Source organism: Centroberyx affinis, unplaced genomic scaffold (genome assembly GCF_046629955.1).
Source record: "Centroberyx affinis isolate AG114_WGS23_722 - 3 ecotype Tasmania unplaced genomic scaffold, CSIRO-AGI_Caff_v1 ptg005486l_1, whole genome shotgun sequence".
Classification (NCBI taxonomy): domain Eukaryota; kingdom Metazoa; phylum Chordata; class Actinopteri; order Beryciformes; family Berycidae; genus Centroberyx; species Centroberyx affinis.
Genome location: NW_027282752.1, coordinates 63,188 through 80,010, shown reverse-complemented (window position 1 = coordinate 80,010; position 16,823 = coordinate 63,188). Strand labels below are relative to the sequence as shown.

At 42.1% G+C, this 16,823-nt stretch overlaps 1 protein-coding gene across 1 annotated transcript; it reads right to left on the bottom strand.

Moving 5' to 3' along the window:
- Positions 1–3,024: 3,024 nt before the first annotated feature.
- Positions 3,025–11,780, bottom strand: reep6 (receptor accessory protein 6). Its single transcript, XM_071546834.1, has 6 exons — positions 11,648–11,780; positions 9,190–9,283; positions 7,448–7,586; positions 7,189–7,357; positions 5,184–5,281; positions 3,025–3,093 (listed from the first exon to the last, which is right to left on the bottom strand). The coding sequence occupies exons 1-6, from the start codon at positions 11,778–11,780 to the stop codon at positions 3,025–3,027; spliced, it is 702 nt and encodes a 233-aa protein (XP_071402935.1).
- Between the last annotated feature and the right edge of the window lie 5,043 nt (positions 11,781–16,823).

The window sequence follows — 16,823 nt, the reverse complement described above, 5'->3', positions numbered from 1 at the left end:
ATAAGGCTGAATATCTGATATATTCAACAGATGACATACTGCATGTATGTGTGTAGACTGTAGGTTGAATGTCAGTGTTTGGTTTGTGTAAAGATCTGAACAGAAAGCTGCTCTTCAGTCTGCAGTGGAAGCAGGAGCCAGTTTGGAGAAATGAGTCGGATCAGCTGAGAAAAACCAACGAGAACCCTGAAGTGTTACGGCCTGATATAAATATAGAACATCTCATATAAAAAAATCTCTTGACAGAAGGTCTTCAGCTTCGGGAATGGGAAGTTCAGCTTTGGATCCATCAGGATGAAGAGGAGGAACTTCACTCTGCTGCTCTTCCTCACTGCGGCTTCTCCTTATCAGCTATCTGCAGAACTGCAGAGGAGAGAGAACAGAGTCTGACACACTCTGTTACACACACTGACACACTCTGTAACACACACCGACACACTGTTACACACACTGACACACTCTGTAAGACACACTAACACACTGACACACTCTGTTACACACACTGACACACACTGTAACACACACTAACACACTGACACACTCTGTAACACACACTGACACTCTGTAACACACACTGACACTCAGTAACACACACTGACACACTGTAACACACACTGACACACTCTGTAACACACACTAACACTCTGTAACACACACTGACACACTGTAACACACACTGACACTCAGTAACACACACTGACACACTGTAACACACACTAACACTCTGTAACACACACTAACACTCTGTAACACACACTGACACACTGTAACACACACTGACACTCAGTAACACACACTGACACACTGTAACACACACTGACACTCTGTAACACACACTGACACACTGTAACACACACTGACACTCTGTAACACACACTGACACACTCTGTAACACACACTGACACTCTGTAACACACACTGACACACTCTGTAACACACACTGACACACTGTAACACACACTGACACACTCTGTAACACACACTGACACACTGTAACACACACTGACACACTCTGTAACACACACTGACACACTCTGTAACACACACTGACACACTGTAACACACACTGACACTCAGTAACACACACTGACACTCTGTAACACACACTGACACACTGTAACACACACTAACACTCTGTAACACACACTGACACACTGTAACACACACTGACACTCAGTAACACACACTGACACTCAGTAACACACACTGACACACTGTAACACACACTAACACTCTGTAACACACACTGACACACTGTAACACACACTGACACTCAGTAACACACACTGACACACTCTGTAACACACACTGACACACTGTAACACACACTGACACTCAGTAACACACACTGACACACTGTAACACACACTGACACACTCTGTAACACACACTAACACTCTGTAACACACACTGACACACTGTAACACACACTGACACACACACTGACACACTCTGTAACACACACTGACACACTCTGTAACACACACTGATACACTCTGTAACACACACTGACACTCTGTAACACACACTGACACACTCTGTAACACACACACTCTGTAACACACACTGACACACACTGTAACACACACTGACACACTCTGTAACACACACTGACACACTCTGTAACACACACTGACACACTGTAACACACACTGACACACTCTGTAACACACACACTCTGTAACACACACTGACACACACTGTAACACACACTGACACACACTGTAACACACACTGACACACTCTATAACACACGACATGGCAGCTCATCTCGGCTTTCCTCCCTGTTTTGAAGGAGAAGGGGCGGAGCTTAGGGCAATCAGGGCTCCATCACCAAACAGCTAACACCTGTCACTGTGCAACACGACTGACAGGCAAAACCCAAAAACTAAAACTAACTGACATGACTGACATGTCTCATCTGACACAAATATGTGTTGACACTTTCACCACCAGAAAATAAAGTTATTGTCCACTTCCACAGAAAATGTAAAAGGTTTTTAGTGGAGCAATTTAATTTGGGCCGCTACAATAGTAGTAGGCCTAGTAGCAGTAGTAGTAGTAGTAGTTTTATTATTATTATTAAACCTTTATTTAGACAGGTAATCTCATTGAGACACGGGGTCTCATTCACAAGAGAGACCTGGTCGGGCAACAGCAGCAGGACAACACAAAGTTACAGACAGACAGGACATTCAATACAGAGACAAGATAGAACACAAAAGTGATAGTAGTAGTGGTAGTAGTGGTAGTATTCTGGGTTTTAGTGTCCCATGATGGTCTAAATTCTGCTTAAGAGGAACAAAATTCTGGAGGAAACCCTGAATATTTCTAATTACTTGAAAGAAGAAAGTTATCATGTTTAAATATATTGAATATCAGCACAAAATATCGACTATCAGCAGCTTCAATTCAAAAATACTGGTGTTGGCCTTCAAAAACCCAAAACACCCTAAAGGAATGGACATTAATGCCAGAGGAGCTATCTTTACATAGATGAAATTATAGATTTAAACTACAGATTTTAAGATGTAAATTCTAATCTACTGTCACATCTGTCACTTACCATTTGTGGTTTAGTCTACACTGAGCTCATCCTGACGTCCAGACAGACAGACACAGAGCGGGCAGTGAGGACAAGACGACATGCACATGAAGACAGTATGAAGGAAATATCACTGCTGCTGCTGCAGACACACAGAACTGCAAGCTTGGGCTTTTTATTTCTCTGACTTGAATTTAGTCCTCTAACACCAGTTAAACCCTTTATATAATTTTATTATACATAGCCTAAGTGTCAATGAGAAAATCAGTATTCTTTCTTTCTTGTTTTTCATCCAGCAGCAGCGATATGAAGGCAGAGAGCAGCAGCTTGGCAACAAAGTCAGTTCAGCTAAAGAATAAAAAGCTGTAGCTTTTGACTTTAAACTTCCCTTCATCATTTCTCTGACGTGGGTCAATATTACATCTGAAAGCATGGCATCAAAAATAAGCTCAATGACAGCAGCTCTGTTTGGAGAGCTTTCAGGTGATGTCTCCCCCTCTGGCGGCCATATTGGAGGTCCTCAGCTCTGTGAACAGCTGACTGTGTTTCTAAAGGGTCTCAACAGAATTTAACAGATGGTGTTCGATTCTGTCGAGATGTGAAATGATCAGTTCAGTCAAAAACTGACTGTCTGATCTGACTGAACTGATCATTTCATCACTGATCCATCTGATTGATTTAGTGTTTAGATAATGTCAGCTTGTTAGCTAGCTAACCATAGCATCTGGTCAGCTAACCATCACATCTGATTAGCACACTAGCTAACATATCTAGTAGCATCTAGCGTTAGCATGTTCACATTAACATCAGTGTGTTTGCTGGCTAGTTAGCTAGCTAACAGTTTGTTCAGGTTAACTGAGCTGACTCTTCTCAAGCTACAACTCTTCATGTTTTGGAGTAGAGACTAGGGCTAAAGACAAGACAGTTTACTGTGTCACAGTAACCTACATTTGGAAACAAATCCACCTTATCACACTATTCACTTTTACTGAGAACGTTACTGAATGGATCTACAGCCACACCACAACAAGCTGACTCAGCTGCTCTCTGCTGACAGCTGCTTCACACACATTTACACTTTATTCACTAACACACAGTTCTACAGTGTTCCTCCAGCTGGTTGATTTGTCACATGACGTGAAGCCTAATGACTTGTTGGTCATGTTGGTTCTTTTTTATATTTTGAAAACCAACAAACAGATTTGCAAGAAAGATCTGTGATAAGTCTGGGAACTGAAACTGGAAGTGGTGCTCTGCTTCAAAGCGACAGGTTTAGGTCTGCTCCCATGAGGCTTTGCAGCCTGACAGTATTAAGGATTTGCTCTCCTGGTTGGTGGGACGCAGACTGAGGATCCGGCTCCATCTGCTGCTCCGGACAAATCTGCAGCCCAGCAGAACGGAAAGCTGCTTTCCCATTAAGACCATTACAGACCGGTTACGTTTTATTCCTGATAATCCCTCAGATCATATTCACTCTGTTGTACTGTTTTGGAAAGGAGCTAACGTTCAAACACGACACCAGCTGGCTCACTTACCACACGGGTTAACCTAGGAAGAGCTGGAACAGCAACAGGACAGCCAGGTTAGAAGCTGCTGTCACATCCATCTCTAACCTGACGCTGCTAACAGAGATTCACTCATAATCTTCCTTATTATGCATATTTTACCATCAGGACACATTTGTGTTTTGGGGTGGAATACTTTATGGGACAAAGGTATAGTGACATGATATTAAACTGAATGTATATTGCTGATGATTCTGGACTGGTTTCACTGGGACTGGTCTTAGAGGGACTGGTTTCTCTGGGACTGGTTTTAAAGGGACTGGTTTCACTGGGACTGGTTTTAGAGGGACTGGTTTTAGAGGGACTGATTTCACTAGGACTGGTTTTAAAGGGACTGGTCTTAGAGGGACTGGTTTTAAAGGGACTGGTTTCACTGGGACTGGTTTTATAGGGTCTGGTTTCACTAGGACTGGTTTTAGTGGGACTGGTTTTAAAGGGACTGGCTTTACTGGGACTGGTTTTAGAGGGACTGGTTTCACTAGGACTGGTTTTAAAGGGACTGGTCTTAGAGGGACTGGTTTCACTGGGACTGGTTTTATAGGGTCTGGTTTCACTAGGACTGGTTTTAAAGGGACTGGTTTTACTGGGACTGGTTTTAGAGGGACTGGTTTCACTAGGACTGGTTTTAAAGGGACTGGTCTTAGAGGGACTGGTTTTAAAGGGACTGGTTTCACTGGGACTGGTTTTTATAGGGTCTGGATTCACTAGGACTGGTTTTAGTGTGACTGGTTTTAAAGGGACTGGTTTTACTGGGACTGGTTTTAGAGGGACTGGTTTTAAAGGGACTGGTTTCACTGGGACTGGTTTTATAGGGTCTGGTTTCACTAGGACTGGTTTTAGTGGGACTGGTTTTAAAGGGACTGGTTTCACTGGGACTGGTTTTAGAGGGACAGGTTTTAAAGGGACTGGTTTTAGAGGGACTGGTTTTAAAAGGACTGGTGTTAGAGGGACTGGTTTCACTGGGACTGGTTTTAGAGGGACTGGTTTCACTGGGGACTAACTAGGAGGCGGATGGAACTGGTTTTACATACTGGTCGTTGCTCGTCTGGTTGAAGTGAAGCTGCTGGTGTTACTGGTGAGGTGCTGGGTAAACTTTTAGGAGCTTCAGCCTGAGAGACCGGAGAAACCGTAGGCGAGAGGAAGTTCTTATTCTTTACTAAAGTACTGAGGACTGAGGAGAGGAGAGGAGGAAGGAAGGAAGGAAGGAAGGAAGGAAGAGAGGAAGCAAGGAATGAAGGAAGATGAGAGGGAAGAGACGAGAGGAAGGGGAAAAGGGAGGGAGGAAGGAAGGAAGGAAGGACGGAAGGGAGGAATGAAGGAAGATGAGAAGGAAGAGAGGAAGGAAGGAATGCAAGAGAAAGAAAGAATGAAAGAAAGGAGGGAAGCAGGGTAAGAAAGGAAGGAAGGAGGAAAGCAAGCAAGGAAGGAAGGAAGGAAGAAAGAAAGACATCCAGTCAGAAAAGTCTGATGTAATTATAACAGCTGATAATGTAACTGGTGAAAATGTAAAAAGCCTGTTAATGTAACGTTTCTTCAGACTGATATTGTGATAATTCAAAAACATATACCTCGTACAATGTAATAACTACTGATCAGTAGGGCTGGGCGATATGGTTGAAATCAATATCACGATAATCATAAGGATTTTTTTCAATATCGATATATATGACGATATGGCTCACATAAGCGAAATCACGTTAAATAATCAAATTAATGTTCATCATATTGAACCGAATGATAACGTTTGGTGAGATGTCAAACTAAACTGAAATCTTCACATAATATTCCTACCATACATACAGCAGGATTGTGTGTCTCGATATCCCAAAATCACCATATCATCACAATATAATCCCACTGAAAGATGATAAACGATAATATTGAATTGTCGTCCAGCACTACTTATCAGCTGATTGATATTACACTGATCAATTATTCCATCATCTGGTGGTGTTTAGATTATCAGATGCTGCAGGTGAGCAGAAGCTGAGCAGACAGAATAATAAGAGCTTAAATAAAACATGAAACGAGACTTTAGTGAGACTGAAGCAGTGAAACAGCAACAGAGAAACTTCACACTGAACCAAGACGAAGACTGAGAGCTCAACATTACATTTAACATTTAGAGAACAATGACTTAAAATACCTGGACTAAATATCCTGTCCTGTATAACCATCCTGTACCTTATTTATTTATGTATTTAGTAGTTTATTTGATAGGGACAGTGCAGTAACATGATTACTCTTCTCAATTTAAATATAAAAGATGTTGCACATGGAGTTTGTAGCTGCTGCTAATTTCCAACCTCAGTCCCTAGTTGGGCGCAGTGGTGGAAGAAGTACTCAGATCTTTTACTGAAGTAAAAGTAGAAATACCACAGTATAAAAATACTCTGTTACAAGTAAAAGTCCTGCATTCAAAATGTTACTTAAGTAAAAGTACAAAAGTATTAGCATCAAAATGTACTTAAAGCAACAAAAGTACTCATTATGCAGAATGGCCCATTTCAGAATAATACAGTATATATTATATTATTGAATTATAATTATTGATGCATTAATGTGTAAGCATCACTTTAATGATGCAGCTGGAAAAGGTGGGGCTGATTTCCACTACTTTATATACTGCTGGGTAGCTTACAGTAATCTATAATAATACATCACAATTTATTAGTTGATTATATTTTGTATTAATAATCTGAATCTGCAAAGTAACTAGTAACTTAAGTTATCAAATAAAGGTAGTGGAGTAAAAAGTACAATATTTCCCTCTGAAATGTAGTGGAGTAGAAGTATAAAGCAGCATAAAATGGGAATACTCAAGTAAAGTACAAGTACCTCAAAATTGTACTTAAGTACAGTATTCGAGTAAATGTACTTAGTTACTTTCCACCTCTGGTTGGGCGTTTAAATAGACTACAACTATCTAAATTGTCTTGTATAGGATAATAAAAGGTAATAAAAGGTTTATAGCCACCTGTACAGGTTTATAACACCTATACTGGTTTAAAGCCACCTGGTTTATAGCCACCTGTGCTGGTTTATAACACCTTTTCAACTGGTTTTAACTGGTCTTACCTTCCCTGGTGAGCGACTCGGCGGCGTTCATGGCCTTGCCGCTCAGGTCGCTCACCATGCCGTCCACCGTGGCTTCGTGGCGGAGGAAGACGGGCCGAACCAGCCGGCTGTAGATGACCTGCGAGCCGTTCCACGACACCGGAGCCATGCACCACAGCAGGAACACACACTGCAGCACACGGGGTCTTTTTTATCAAATATAATTCATTGCACAACATTAAACACTTTGAGGAAGCAACATTAAATCCAGTCTGCTCACCTTAGCGGCGTAGTAGAAGGGGAACCAGTAGAGGAAGATGTCGGAGAAGAACTCGCCCAGGCTGAAGACGCCGTACACCACCCAGTACGTCAGCCATTTTGTGTCATCGTCTTTGTTTAAGCTTTCAATGGCTTTGATTCTGCAGACAGAATGGAAACTGCAGACGTTAAAAAATTACATTCAAACAAACTGCAGCTTAAATCATTCTTTGTGTTTGTTTTAACCTGCTTTGAGTGCCAGGTGGGTGGAGTTTAGGTAAGCTGTCCATCTCGGAAAAAAGTAATCATCTATCAGACACTTGACTGTTATCTAACCTTTTTAACTGACAGTGTGTGAGCAGGTGGAGGTTCAGTGTGTTGCTCATGAGCACTTCAACAGTTCACATGGCTGCTGGGGGATCGAACCCGCGACCTTCCAGTGACAGGACAGCTAACTGTCCGCTTCTGTCTTCTTCCTCCTTTCCTCCTCTCATCTCCCTCTCTCCTCCTCTTGCTCCTCCCATCGCCACCTCCTTTCTCCTCATTTCCTCCTCCTCACCCCTTTCCTTTCTTCCTCTCTTCACCTCCTCCTCTCCTCCCCTCTACTTTATTCCTCCTCTTCTTTCCTCCTCCTCTTCTCTCCTTCTGTCTTCCACTCCTTTCCACTGTTGCTCCTCTCCTCTTTTCTTCTTTCTGCTTTCCTTTCCTCCTCCCTCCTCTTTTTTCCTCTTCTTCCTTTCTCTCATGTCCTTCTCTCCTATATTCCTCATTTCTTCCTCCTCTCCTCCCCTCCTCCTCCTCCTCCTCCTGCTGATTGATAGTGACCGAAGCTTTGAAGCACATATGAGAAATGTATAACTAAAACCAGTGGTGGAAAGTAACTAAGTACATTTACTCAAGTACTGTACTTAAGTACAATTTTGAGGTACTTGTACTTTACTTGAGTATTTCCATTTTATGCTACTTTGTACTTATACTCCACTACATTTTAGAGGGAAATATTGTACTTTTTACTCCATTACATTTATTTCACAGCTATAGTTACTAGTTACTTTTCAGATCAATATTTTATACTTAAAACATTTGATCATCTTTATAAAATAACTATAAAATAGCATTGTTATAGATTAGACTACCCAAAAGTATAGCTGAATTGTTAAGATTAGCTTCACGTTGACAACTTTAAAATGCTGCTTACATGTACATGTATGTCAATAAATCAGTATTAATATTCCAATAATTTATGAAAAATATAACTCTCTAAATAGGGACAGTTTGCATAATGAGTACGTTTACTTTGATACTCTAAGTACATTTTGCTGCCAATACTTATGTACTTTTACTTAAGTAAGATTTTGAATGCAGGACTTTTACTTGTAATGGAGTATCTTTACATTGTTGTATTGCTACTTTTACTTAAATAAAAGATCTCAGTACTTCTTCCACCACTGACTGAAACTATATTGCCGATACAGAGAAATGAATGCACGTTTTAATCACCAGCAGGCTTGACGACAGTAACATACGAGTTTTAACTAGAGCGCACACTCAGTAAGTAAAAATGTCTTTCATATCTTGGCTCAAAACAGCTAAAGCTCCGCCCACACTGTTTGATTGACAGGTGATCTGTGGGAAGAGCAGTGCAGAAACACCACAGAGAGGCTGAGGGAGGAAGATGGAGACTGGATAAAAACGGTGAGGACGGTGAGGACGGACATGCTGTCTCTGTGGAGGGAGACGAACGCCACAAACAGAAATACTCACGAAAAATATGCTGGATAGACAAAACCAATCAGGTTGCAGAGAAGAGCGGCACCATATCCGTACACCAGGTAGAGTCCTGTCAGCGACACGGCACCTGGGGGGGGGGGGGTCAACCATACAGCACTTAAAAAGTTTTACATTGTGCTATCAATTATCGTATGGAGATACCACTCTTATCACTCTTCCTGTGATAAGCAACCTGTTATCTGGCATGCTGCCCCCATCTTCTCTCCAGGAGATATTTGAGGAGACAGTGAGGAAGCAGGGCCTTAAAATCACCAGTGACCCAAACCACACAAGCGGTGAACGTCAGGTTTTGGTGTCAGTCCCTCAGAATCAAAGAGCGAGGGCTTCTTTCTAGAGCCGCCATTTTGCACCGAGAGACGTTCAACAATCATACAGGGAGAGATCCATCAGAGAAGAGGAGAGAGACCAATTTCTCCACCCACAGGAGCAGGAGAGAGACCAGCATGCACTGCAGCACAGAGACAGGCTGGGTTTCAGTAATGAGCGACTCTTACTTGTTCACAACTGGAAAAACTCTCACTCCACCATCTCTCTCTCTCTCTCTCTCTCTCTCTCTCTCTCCACCTAAAAACCCACCGCTGGAAGCAACAACCTCGGGGTTGTGTGGAGGCATTCTTGGAAATTCTAGTAAATCACTAACTGCAGTAGAAGTAGACGAGGCAGGCTGAGGGAAAGTGGGTAAACGAAGTTACTTCATCACTATATAACTCCTGAGTGTGCTGAACATCAGACTGATCAGATCTGACAGTGAAGACGATCAGAGAGTTTTACCTTAAAAGAACTCAGCTGAGCTCATTTGCCTCGTGGTAAATGACTGACAGACAGGATTCACCCACTATGCAAACTATGCAAATATTCAAACAGTGACAGGCTTCAGCACACACAGCGGTTTGGAGACACACACACACACACACACACACACACACACACACACACACACACACACACACACGTACCTCTGATCAGTTTAGGTGGCGCTGCGCACATCGAGCTGTCTGTCTGTCAGTCGACCTGCAGGAACTTTACTGCAGAACGCAAATACTGGAGAACACTGTGCACCAGGCACCAGTGACATCACAGTCCGACTCTGTGTGTGTGTGTGTGTGTGTATGTGTGTGTGTGTGTGTGTGTGTGTGCAGTGCGACTGATCCAGTGTGCCATGCCCAACACACGGGTATGAATAGACTGCTGTTCCTGCTCAGTAAATGTCCGCTGCTGAACGCTCCATTCAGCAAACTGACACTAAACTTTTCTTATTCAAAGTCTTTATTTGACTTTATTTATATAGCAGCTTTTAGAACCAAGGTTACAACGCGCTAACTAGAATTAAAAACACAAGAACACACGTCACATCTGACAAAAACAGAATACCAGAAAAACATAACAGCAAAAATAAACAAACAGCTTCAAGAAGCCGTTGAAAGCAAGGGAGTAAAAATAAGTCTTAAGACAACATGTGTCCGAAAAGCACGCGTGTTTCAAATTCACATGTGGGTTTTCACATGTGAACATGTCAGGGAATAAATCTTTATAGTACACAGTATCACAGTAAGTAGTATCAAACTGATCTTTTAAGGGGGGAAAAAGTATAAATTAATGCTTTTTTTTTTTGTTCTGGCTGTTTGTGTTATGATGATCACTGTCCCTTTAATTTCCCATGATGCCTCAGAGAGGACAATCCCAGCTGGATGACAACATGAGCCAGTAGATATAGAGAGAGGAGTACTACAGTATTACAGTACCACAGTACTACAGTACTACAGTATAGGGCTGGGCGATAATTCAATATTATCATTTATCGTCTTTCAGTGGAATCATATCATGATGATATGAAGATATTTTGATATCGTGACACATTTCTGCTGTCTGAATTGATGATGACAAGCACATTTTACTTAAAAAACTCTCATAAAATGAGGTATGGTAGGAATATTATTTGAATATTTCTGTTTTGTTTGACATCACACCTAACATCACCATTCGGTTCAATGAGATGAACATTAATTTGATTATTTAACGTGATTTTGCCTACATGAACCATATCGTGATATATATTGCTATCGAGAAAAATCCTTATGATTATCGTGATATTGATTTCAACCATATCGCCCAGCCCTACTACAGTATAACACTGCAGTATCACAGTACAGACTCCAGCCATGCAGAACACATAACCTCCTTAGCTGCCATTTGGCTTTGTGTTCACAGGCCGGATTAACTTGGGGGTGGGGGGGGGGGTAATCACACTGTTTGCACACACAAACAGGCACAAGTTTTTCCATTCACATGTCACACTGAAGGCACAAATATAAACTAAATCTGTTCAGGAGGGAGAGCAGCCCGGCTGCTTCAGTATCAGCTGAGCAGAATCCTCATCCACACACACCGTAACATGAGATATAACGGGGAAATATGAAATACGACGACTCACCCACGGCGATGATCTTCTTCTTGACTCCAGTTTTCTCCTCCAGCTTCCCCAGAAAGTCCGTCACCACATTCTTCTCGTTTAGAAACTTCTCCGCTCGGTCTTTGATGGAGGTGAAGACGTCCAACAGGCCCATGGCTCCTATACTGACACACTGAAACTACACACACACACACACACACACACACACACACTGCTGACTGTAATCCTTCTGTCAGAGCCAATCCGCTTTAATGGAGAGAGGAGGAGGAGGGAGGGAGGGAGGGGAGAGGAGGACAGGAGGAGAGGAGGAAGTAATAAGGAAAGGAGGAGAGAAGGAGATGAGAAGGAAGAAGGAAAGGGAGAAGGTAAGGAGGAAGAGCAAAAAAGTGGAAGGGAAGAGAGGAGGAAAGGAAAGGAGAAAGAAGAGGAAAGGAGAAGAGGAGAGAGGAAAAGAGAGGGAAGAAGTAGAGGACAGAAGGAGAGAAGAGGAGGAGGAGAGGAGGAAAGATGAGGAGGAATAAAGTACATGAGAGGAGAGGAGGAGAGGAGGGGAGAGGAAAGTCTTGTATGTCAGTTTGTCTGGAGGGGGCGGGCTGTCGAGGATCATGGGAGGTGCAGAATAAAACAAATAGGAGGAGAGATCAGTAATTCCCACAGGTAAAGGCAGCGCGTGTCCATCAAAGATTGTCTATGTTGGAGAAGAGGAGTCACTCAATAGTAAAACATGGGCCCCTTCTTTCAGTCTGTAAAAGTGGACATCATCTAAGATAAGATACGATAAGATAAGATAGCATTTTATTGATTGATGAATTCAGGATTTTATATTTATATATTTAATCTACAGACCTTTAACTTGTCCTGTATTGAAGCTTTGTCATATCCCTTGGCATCACTATGACGATGCAGAAGGTTCCCTTTCGCTAACCCACCGAGTGTCCCATAGGGTTAACCCTAACCCCATAGACTCCATGGTAAAACCTCTTGTGGCAGTACTGCACACCTCTCCTAGACCACGGAACATAGAAGCGTTACAGAGTCTAGCCTACATTTTCTGCCCAAATAAGGCAGCATTTAAAAAAAAAATGCTTAATATGGTTGTAGAGCAATTTCAATTTCCAAAGAAAAAAAAAATGGCTTGCATTTTAGCATTTGATGTCATCTGCTAAATAAATATATTTGGCAACAAGTTATACCAGTGGCATCTCAATAAAGCCCATAAAAGCTAGCACCTTATAATGACTGTTTTGTTACCCTCTACTTAAGCACTTACTTAAAGGGTAACTTGGTATTTTTCAATCTGGACCCTATTTTCCCATCTTTTTGTGTCTAAGTAACTAATGGGGACAACAATTTTTGAAATTGGTCCAGTATTGAGGGAGATCGCTTCAGCTGGCAGCTGAAACGGGCTGCAATGTAATCCGACGGGGCAAACCGAACCGTCAGTGTCCGTCCACTAAAAGTGTTTGTTTTGTTTCTGCCACTGACAGGCGAACTAACCCAGCGAACAGAGGCCGGGGTCACAGCCTCTCAAGGCAGGGAAGGAGGATGAGGAGGATGCAGCCTTATCCACCAGAGAGGACAGTAATGGGCTGACTAAGCGGAAGTCATACAGATTGTCTAAATAAATAAGTATAATAAATAAATATATCATTATATATAGATTATAACAGGAGATTGACTTGGTTACACACAATAACAAACAGACCGGATCAAGCGAAAGGTAAAGAAAAACATTTTATTCCTCTGTAGGGTCCTTTCCATAATGTTGCCAATCAGAGCCTTATAATAACAATCTGATAGTGGAAGTACATTGACGGTTCAGTTTGCCCCGTCAGATTACATTGCAGCCCGTTTCAGCTGCCGGCTGAGGCGATCTCGCTCAATAATGGACCGATTTCAAAAATTGTTGTCCCCATTAGTTAGACACAAAAAGATGGGAAAATAGGGTCCAGGTTGAAAAATACCGAAGTTACCCTTCAAGTACTCTATAAGGATAATTTGAATAAAAGAATGCGGCCGGGAGTTCTGTTTAAAAAATGTTGCATAACCGGTTTCTTCATTGAACGTACCTCTTTCTGCCCGTGAAACACAGCTGGTGAAATCGCAGCAAAACAGCACCAACATAAGGCTGGTTATATCCTTTTATAACATCAACTTTTTGATTCAGATTGTATTGCATCTTTGTAATATTGAGCAGTTTGCCTTTTCACAACCCTAACCTTAGGCCACCCAGAAAAACTACAGTTCAGTCAGGACCACTTTAGTCAAAGAAAACTTTTATTGCCATTTGCAGTAGTTATATTTGGCGGTATGGCTCTGTTCTGAGAGCTCCCTGCCCTTCCATGTGCTTACATGGAAAGCCTAAGGCAGGGAGAGCAGCAGCAAAGACCCCCCCACAGAACAGAGCCGGCAACAATGACAACAGAAATTACATTGTTTAAGTCAGACCAGCATGTAGGGAGGAGCTGGGGCGGAGGCGGGTTGCAAGCGCTTGCAGAGGAAGCAGCAAGGGTAGGCAGACTGAAGCAGCTTTAAATAAGGCGCCATGTATGAGATTTGCCAATAGCATGCATAGAAGGGAATCAGCTGAGCCATCGCTGATGTCGGCTGGCTTGAGATGCAATTGAATGCGTAGGGGCTGGCTTTGAGATCAGCTGCTGTCAGCTGATGTAGCTGGGTTTGTGAGCTGAGCTTGACTTCGTGGCCTGCCTGAACTAACGCTATGCTCAATTTTGCACCGTTTAGCACTACACAATGTGCTGCTGTGTGGGTATTGTAGTTTTATTGTTGTTCCTCACATAGTGGACGTTGTGGAAAAAACAAATCTTTTGTCAGATTTGAGCCATCTTAATGGGAAGCAGGAGAATTTCAGAAATTTCAACCTTACTCAGTGGCGCCCGCCATCAGTAACCCCACTCCCATGAAAGTGCAGCTCAAAAGCTTTCTAGAGAACAGAAAGCTTTTGAGAGTCTAGCCTGTTCTGTAGTACAGAAGCGACTTTTTATGGAAGCCTTCAAATCTGAAACTGCCCCAGCTTCAAATCATGTTGATGATCTACTGAATACCTTCAATTCTAAAATTTCAAATGTAATTGATGCCATTGCTCCTGCTAAGGTTAAAATGATCGCTAATAAGCAAAAGGCACCATGGAGAAACATTCATTCTGTAAGGGCACAGAAAAGGGAGTGCAGAGCGAAAATGGCGTAAATCAAACCTCCAGATTCACTTTGAAATCTATAAAGAAAAATTACATATTTACAGTCTGAACTTGAAAAGCGCTAGGCAATCATTTTTCACTGAGATCATCAACAAGAACAGTAACAATTCACACATCTTATTTGCTACCGTTGACAGGTTAACTAACCCTCCGGTGCCAATATCCCCAGAACTAGTTTCTACCAGCAAATGTAGCGAGTTTGCATCCTTTTTTAATGACAAGATTCAAGGCATCAGACATGCGATTAACTCCTCAATGCCAAACAAAAAAGCATCATCACTGCAGTCTCCCAGATGTAACTTGGTAGGTATGACACAATTTAATCCCATTGACGATAAAACACTCGAAGAAACTGTGTCAAATCTCAAATCATCCACCTGTTGCCTTGATGTTTTACCCACTAGCTTCCTTAAAACAGTTTTGAGCAGCCTGGCAAAAGAACTAATACTTGTAGTTAACAATTCTCTCCAATCTGGCATTTTTCCAACGGCTTTGAAAACTGCAGTCATTAAGCCGCTCCTAAAGAAGAGCAGTCTTGATGCTACTGTACTGGATAACTAACCAACGGATCATCTACAAGATTCTCCTCCTTGTCTTCAAAGCCATAAATTGCACCGGTCCAACCTACCTTCAGGAGCTCCTCACCCCTCAATCCTCACCCCGGACACTCAGATCTGGCAGCTCAAACCTCCTTGCTGTGCCACGGACTAAGCTGTCAAGCATGGGAGATCGGGCCTTTTCGTCTCTGGGGCCACGCTTGTGGAATCAGCTCCCAGGAATGATTAGGGCCTCAGACTCACTTGCTGTTTTTAAATCACATCTTAAGACTCACCTGTTCCTCTCTGCTTTCCCCTAGGGTCCCGGCTCATCTGTGCCTTCCTTTTAAACTTGGGTCCCTATTTGTCGCTAATTTTATTCATCTCATTTTATACCTTATTTTGGTTATGCGCATGTTTTTTCTGTGTAAATTGTCCAGTTTTAACATCGTACTATGATTGTTTTACTCTTTCTGTGAAGCACCTTGAGATTTTGTTTGTATTTCTAAGTGTGCTATATAAATAAAATTCATTATTATTATTATTATTAACTATCGACCAATATCAAACTTATCATTTTTAGGTAAAGTTATTGAAAAAGTTGTTCACCAACAACTTAATAACTTTTTAATGCTGAACAATTGCTTCGATAACTTTCAATCAGGATTTCGGCCCCATCACAGCACTGAGACTGCACTCATAAAGGTACTAAATGACATTCGCCTGAACAATGACTCAGGCAAAGTCTCTGTTCTAGTACTGTTGGATCTTAGTGCTGCCTTTGACACTGTGGACCATACAATTCTATTACAAAGATTAGAAAACTGGGTGGGACTCTCTGGAACTGTCCTTAGGTGGTTCAAGTCATATCTTCAGGACAGAAAGTACTTTGTCTCCATTGGAAACTGTGTGTCCAGGCAGATGGCCATGACCTGCGGGGTTCCACAGGGGTCCATTTTGGGACCTCTCCTGTTCAATCTCTATATGCTTCCGTTAGGCCAAATCCTACAAAATAATAAAGTAGCCTACCATAATTATGCAGATGACACGCAAATCTACATATCACTTACACCAGGTGACTATGGACCTGTTGAAACTCTGTGTCACTGCGTCGAACAAATCAATGACTGGATGCGGCAACATTTTCTCCAACTAAACAGAGATAAGACCGAGATAATTGTCTTTGGAGCACAGAAAGAAAGACAGAATGTCTGCTCTCACCTTGACTCCCTGTCCCTCATAACTAAGAGTCAAGCCAGAAATCTTGGCGTTATCCTGGACTCAGATTTAAATTTCAATAGCCACATCAAATCGGTAACTTCGTCAGCTTACTACCATGTAAACAATATTGCAAGAGTCAGAGGACTAATGTCCAAACAAGACCTAGAAAGGCTTACCCACGCCTTTATTTCCAGTAGATTGGATTACTGCAATGGTCTGTTCA

Coding starts and splice junctions, on each gene's coding strand:
- reep6 (XM_071546834.1), bottom strand. CDS start 11,780: ATGGGCCTGTTGGACGTCTTCACCTCCATCAAAGACCGAGCGGAGAAG. Junction 9,284..11,647: donor GAAGAAGATCATCGCCGTGG/GTGAGTCGTCGT, acceptor CCCCCCCCCCAG/GTGCCGTGTCGCTGACAGGA. Junction 7,587..9,189: donor GTCTATCCAGCATATTTTTC/GTGAGTATTTCT, acceptor TTCTGTCTGCAG/AATCAAAGCCATTGAAAGCT.